The sequence below is a fragment of the Opisthorchis viverrini genome (assembly GCF_000715545.1).
Source record: "Opisthorchis viverrini unplaced genomic scaffold opera_v5_120, whole genome shotgun sequence".
Classification (NCBI taxonomy): Eukaryota; Metazoa; Platyhelminthes; class Trematoda; order Opisthorchiida; family Opisthorchiidae; genus Opisthorchis; species Opisthorchis viverrini.
In genome coordinates this window covers 1,386,284-1,393,045 of record NW_008751779.1, presented here as the reverse complement: position 1 = coordinate 1,393,045, position 6,762 = coordinate 1,386,284, and the positions used below count along the sequence as shown (strand labels likewise).

The 6,762-nt window shown below is 42.3% G+C and overlaps 3 protein-coding genes across 3 annotated transcripts in view; 1 reads left to right on the top strand and 2 right to left on the bottom strand.

Annotated features, from left to right (window-relative positions):
• The window catches only part of T265_13956 (hypothetical protein), a gene marked incomplete at both ends in the record, with an annotated part of 16,807 nt that extends 16,089 nt beyond the window's left edge, over positions 1 to 718 (bottom strand). The window contains one exon of the mRNA XM_009171322.1: positions 692 to 718. Coding sequence (XP_009169586.1) covers positions 692 to 718 — 27 coding nt within the window. The remainder of the gene's footprint in view (positions 1 to 691) is intronic.
• The window catches only part of T265_06129 (hypothetical protein), a gene marked incomplete at both ends in the record, with an annotated part of 52,488 nt that overhangs the window by 21,503 nt on the left and 24,223 nt on the right, over positions 1 to 6,762 (top strand). The gene's annotated exons all lie outside the window — the stretch shown is intronic.
• On the bottom strand, positions 1,108 to 1,539 carry T265_06128 (hypothetical protein; the record flags this gene model as incomplete). Its single annotated transcript, XM_009171314.1, has 1 exon — positions 1,108 to 1,539. One exon carries the CDS (start codon positions 1,537 to 1,539, stop codon positions 1,108 to 1,110), a length of 432 nt encoding a protein of 143 aa, XP_009169578.1.

The following is a 6,762-nucleotide window of genomic DNA, read 5'->3' as shown; positions in this document are numbered from 1 at the left end:
ATATATATATATATATACGCAGATGTATATAGAGAGGGGACAATAAGTTGATCAAACTTAAAACTGATGAGCCCCAAGAAGGGCAAAACCGGTCGTGGGCTGTCGAAGAGTATTCAGCAGCCTTATGAGTAGCTTCCTTTATGAAAACCACTCTATTTTGTATTGAGACATGAATAAATGAGTGCCTTGATCTGTTGAATTATATGTCTGTCCGATTAAGTAGGAGATAAAAAGGGCTAAAATGTTATAAGAAACTGGCTGATATTTGAGCTCTGTCCAGAACAGTCAAACCAATTCGAAAGAATGCCAGTGACATCTATCAACGAACTGACATGTTTCTCTGTGGCCTAGTACAGTAGTCACCCAACAATTAGAGCCCCTGGAGCGCCGCTTGTTCTATTATTTGCTGAAGGTTACAATTTGCAGGGGGACTGCAGGAATTCCACTCGCATTACCTTTTCGAAATAATTGTCAGCAGTCCAACCAAATAGTCAACCTTTTCTTTAATGATGCATGAGGACTGTTCATAATGGACTAGTTAACAGCCGTTTCGCCCCGAAAATGGCGACATCAGTTACCAGCTGTCCAGTATGCAGCACTGCTCATGAAGGAAAAATACGTTGATATCCTCCTGAGCCTCGGTCTAATAGAACTCAGAAAAAAACTGAGCAGCAGATTCGGTTAAACTCACGGAAAATAGCTTGTTGCGCCGATACATGGTACCAGGATAGGGTGATATAAGTTTACAGCCATACGTAGTGCGGATCTACAGGAAGAATCCATCCGAACAACAAAACAAAGGATACCATTACTAACCGATGTTTTTGCTTGCAGTCCTCATGAGCTCTCCTGGGTGATTGCATATGAACCCGACGATTTGATACGATAACTGAGGACTGAAAACGAACGTTTAAAGACGGTTCTATCGCAAAATAGATTTTGGTCAAAAGGGATGATGTTCATGTAGTATTGTCCTATAATTTGTGAAATTCGTGCATAGCCTTATGGATGTCGGAATGTATCTTCACGTCCCTGTTAGACAACAATCCGAAGTTGGGATCAGCTCAGCTGTTCCCGATTGGCTCTTATGAACGAATACTTCATCGGCTAGTCGCCTGTGGATGCCATGTGATTCTGCCACCAAATCAGTGAGGTGCTTTGAGTTCCCTTGCCTGTGGGTTTGGGATCTTCAAGCCACGGCACGTTGGGTTTGAAGCAGTTATCCAACCCAATCAACCGTGAGGCTGTTGCTATGTTCATAAGTTTGTCCTCAAGGTTCAATCCGACTGGTTTTACGCCAGCCAAGCCTTCACCGGCCTCGCTGGGCTTGACAAAACCAGTGGATGGACCACTTGCTTTGTCAATCTCCCAGGTCTGTCCGAAATCGAGGTCATTGGCTTGGTATGAGTCAGTCGCGAGGACAACCTGGTTTTGGACATTGAACACCAGGGCCTTTGAGTTGACGTTCTCACGGTCCAGCCAACTCCGGGGCTGGTTGAGTACTTTATCACTTTCGCAAGTTTGTTTTCCATTGTCCATCAGATTGTGCGCTGCTCACCTGGGGACTTGAACGAGTTAGCACAAGACATTGAAAAGACGTTCGTTTACTGACAATGTTTGTATGTGCGAATGAAATACCTGCTGGAAATGCATATTGGATTCTGTAAGTTAAAAACAACCTGATGGTCCAAGTTTATATAATGCTCGTTGTTTTCAGTGCAGAATAACGTGCGTCCAAGTGATGAGGTTATGACAGTCCGGTTCGGTTTCTAATTATGGTATCCGGAATGGGCTAGCAATCAGTTTTGAGTGCACTCTAATCATGGGAAACACTAGTCAGGTACATTTAAACCACTTCTTTCTGTGAGATACCACATAATTAATGATTCACTTCATATCCAGATATGAGACGTGGAAACAGGCAAAACCTAATTCCCCTAGGTGCTTAAGGTGGATCTTTTCCCCCGCCAAAAAATTATCCCCCGTCCCTCAAAAAAGATTAGAAAAAAGAGGATATGAAATTTGTACTTTTAGATTTTATTGAAGAGGGTTGAATCGGGATATGTCATCAATAATTTGCATGAAAAGGTCCGTTTTTTGCTACCTTCGCTTCCAAACGAACTCACACAAGTAGCAGCCCACTAAAGATCGGTGTGTACTGCATTGGCGTTCATTCTGCATTTTGTAGTCGTGCCAAAGAGAATCGATGGTTTGAGTGTGAGCTCCAGTCGTTCGAACCACAAAGTTTTCGCTATGATTAACCGTCGGAGTCTGCAAAAACTGCCAGGCGCAAACTTCGCGAAGAAAGTTCTTCCAGTCAACAGTGGTCGTGTGGCAAATAGATAATTCCTCTGAGCGGAATTTGATTTTTGCCAAATTTTTGGACCAGAAATAAATGAATAGAATCACTGTCCTAAACTCCATCTTAGACCACTCCAGCCAAGCTCCCTTTCGGAGACCGATATCTTGCCGACACTCTCGGGCATAACAGCTCCGCTGGCGAAAAGTGACGCGGCTTAACTTTTCGCACTTGCACTTTTTGCATTAGTAGCGGGGCTTATCTGGAAAAGATCCCTTATGGTGATATACAGCTATGTATCTTTCTTGTAGTTCTGGTTAAAGGGGTTTTAGTGCATAAACCGTATTTGGGCACTCGAGTCCTTATTTTCTTACTTTTGACCTCCTTATTTTGCAGGATGCATCAAGCATGAGCGCACCTCATTCCACTTCACTCGCTGTTTACAGTGCAGTAAATGAAGGCTACAAATGAACATCAGCAATTTGTGCTGTGACTGTATTTTCTCGAAATTGTTACTCCGTTCGGCTAGACTGGAACTTGCTCGATTGCTGGGGATATACTGCCAACAGAAACAATGTGCGCTGCAAGAAAACCGAGTGGCTAAAATTGACTGATTTGATGGAGACTTACTGGAAAGAAAGACTGCTATAAAATAATTCACCGCGAGTCTTTTCTGAAGGAAATTCATTCCATAACAATCGTTTTATACCCGTTCCATGTTACCTCCTAAATATAAAGAGGCCACCACTCCTCAGAGACCCTAAGAAGTAGCTGTTTTAGTTGCGAGTATGCTCTCCAAAATGGAAACGAATGTAAATTTTTATCACAAGTGTAGTTGCACAGCTGAACATTTTCGTGTCCGTTTTGATGGCGATCAAGTGGCGAAGTCAAAGATACAATTGCCCCGTCAACAGTTGGTCCTGAGTAATATTATTCTGGTCTTAATTTCTCCAGGTTCTGGTCTAATGCTCTTGCTGTTCTGTGCATTTACAGTGCCCTATAACGGAATATATATATATATATATATATCCATCACCTACTAAGAAGAATTGACAAAGCCTTGAAAATTGGAGCACAAGTCAGACCCATTTAATGTTTTGCAAAACCGTAAAAGCAACGCTGTTACTCCCGAGACTGCTTAAGGTACGCCTTCAAACTCACACTTGTAGATATTGAGAATTTAAACTATCCTTATCAGTGGTTGATTTTGGAATAAGAACTTTTTCAAGGATCTAAAATCTCCGTGGGATTACGGAATAGCTCAGTTCGGTATTTGGAAATATATATACTGATTATCTGCGCTCACACTAATGTTAAAGGGGATAACGATGCGTACGAGCGGGCTTCTGACAACGGGCCAAGTAAAAATTGAACCACATATTTGCTTAGACCTCAGCATTTAGTTCACATTTGTGAGAAACCCCAAAAACTTTGATCCTGGATACCAATGAAACTTTCTTGCGAGGATCGAGATTACTCGCACACAACCGAATATCTCACCATCACAAGTGGAAATTACTCCGATGTGATTGACCAGTTCACCACATGTCTACAATCTTTGATACAGTTTGTCGCAAAGTCGCACACTGTTATGCGATCAGAGGTACCGACTGGTCTTCGCTGGAAGACCAAGTGTATTTTCCCTGTAGTAGCTTTGACGAAAAACACTTTCCAATGCATAACCCGTTACAAAAGGGTTGACTCTCTTTTGTTTGTGTTAGTCCTTGTCAATAAACTTCATATCATAGCGTACGCAGTTGTACTGTCAACTACTGGCCACTTGTCATTCAGTGGGAACTCTTTTCGTGTCTATCAGTCCTCTCCAACTAAACAGAACCTGCTGTGTGATGTTCCTCATATAGGTAACACTGGCCGGTTGAAATTTCCACGATGAGGTCATGAAGTAGAATTGAACTGCCCCCTGTAGTGTTTAGGGGATTAAAATGAACCAAGGACACCTCAAATGTCTACAGAACGGCCGAGTTCAAGTACTTAGTAGTGACCTACGATTATCCTGGAATACTGGTCACTGTGACCATGCAACTGAAGCATCGGCCATTCTGGGTCACTGATTAAAACGGGGTAAGCGACGCATCGAAATTAATACCTATAAACTTAAAGTTCTGGTCTGTCAATACTTACGCTGACCTCGTGAAGAAAACAGAACTATCCAGCTAAGTTCTATGTTTACCGGATGTGCTACAACTGAACATCACGTTGGGCTTTTCGCCAGCAACGTCAACAAAACCATCAAATATCTGTTTAGACTACACTTTTGTTATCCGACCGCTCTGTCTAGCCACACAGTTGCACATAGACAGAACTGTCCCAGTAGAGTTCCGAGTAAACCAGTAGAATGAGTTAGGCATTTTTCAGTGCTATGTTAATTTACCTATCGGAAGCAAGCCATAACATGTTTGATTTAACAGGCAGTCCCTGAGTGAATGTTCAGTGTTCACTGACAGAAATACAGGCACCTGATGAAGTCTCCTGACCTGGCTTTCGACAGTGGTTTTTGAGCTTCCGTCTCAGCATTTGGTTTATCATATCTCGTTTGCAAGGTTTAGATAGACTGGTTTCAGCTAACACACTCATTTACATAATCAGCTGAATGCATCTGAATCTTTCGCTTATGGTAGCCTTCTACTGAATGCGCTGAACAAGGCTGCCTCATGTTTCAGTTGATAAGTGTTTGAGGTATTGCAATACATTGTCTAGTCGTAAAAGACTATTCAGGAGGTTGTTGAAAACTCTTCGACAATCCACTGCCGGCTTTGCCCTTCTTAGAATTCATCAGGTAGGCGCAGTTCCCGGATTTCCGTCAACCTTATATTCTGCTTGAACCCAACTTGCACGAAATTCGAAAAATACACTTATTCGCATGCTAAACAGGTATTCACGGAAAAATCAACTGAATCCATCTGAAAACCTGCTTTATGGTATTTTATGAACTTCCTTACTTTGACCTAACTCTTGTACAAGAACATGGCATAACAGTCATCGCCGCGAAAAAGGTTCAACACTTTTTCGCTTCTTCTTCTTCTAAGATTTTGGGCGTAATATGGGTGGGGGTAAGAAACTAATAGTTCATTATTAATAAAAACAAAGCGGTACCTGGTTGGGAAGCAAGCACTTGCTCATTTTCGGACTAAAGCTGCTATTCTTTGCGCAGCGTCCCTCATAACTTAACCTTGGACGTCAGGCTGGACCTCTTCTCAAATCTGTGCTAGTCCTACATTGGCCATGAATTTCACCAGCACATGTTCGCGAAGTTGAATGTGCTGTTCGATGAACGGTTTTCACATAATGAGGCATCCACTGCTTCCTCAAAACGATGAGTAGTCAGGGCAGGTTTGTACGGAGGTCTGACTGAACTATGTGGTTGTCAAATTTCTGGGGTCTGAAATTCAGGGGTTCAAAATTCACATCCAAAGAAGACACCGGTCCTCATTTTTGCGCGTAGTTCCCACATATGTGCAGCTGGGTTAGCATGGTTTATGTAATAGTTTGGACTGAAGTATATGTTAAATATTATGTGATGAAATAACCAGAGTTAAGCCGCACCGATTGATTAGCTCCACAAGTCTGGACTTGAACCCATCGTAAGTGTTTCAGCTGGGCGATACCAACTCCGACCCGAAACTAGATCACATCGTTTCCACATCTGCTGCCATTGACCGAAATCGTAGTCAGTTACTTAAGGAATCCATCTGTTGTATCGGAATAAGATGGTCTGTCTATAAGTACCGCGGTTATTGGAACTGAGAGATGACCTTCTTCATGGGCTTATATTCCGTGGGAAGGACTACTCATTGGACAGCAAAGGCTGTATTTTGGTGTCACCAAACTTAAACTTGAAACTGCTTAGCACACATTTGGTTTCAGCTGAAACTATTTTCGCCCTGCCCTGTTACCCGGGGGAAGGCCAGCAGATCAACCGGTACTGTAAAATTGCAGATGAACTGGTTGACCTTCAAGCCAGACATCCGAGCATCTACTGTGAAATACTTCATCATTGTGCTCCTTTAACTTTGAAGGTAATTTGTTTGTTTACCTTTGTTTCACACCCCGAACTTTGCAGGAACCCCTGGAAAGATTATTCACTTTGGTAATCAGTGCCTGTGTTGGACTGCAAATCACTCGGCTTAAACCATGTTTTAGTGAAGTATGTTTTACTTGAAGTATGATGTTAACAGCTGTAATGCTACATAGAAAAAGGAAAACGAGAAGGAAAAAATTGGAGCGGATTCACAAAGGTAGCGCCTTTACGGAATTCGCAACCTCTGAAAACCCTAAATTGAAATTAAAGTGCTAAAATAAGTTGGAGAGTGGTAAGTTTAGTGCAAAGAATCGTGCTAATTAGCTTGTGTATCTCAGTTCGTTGGACACTATGCTTAGGCTTGTGGAATAGAAACAATGCATAAGTCTCTATAAACCGACCGGTGATGATACCAAGTGTTGTG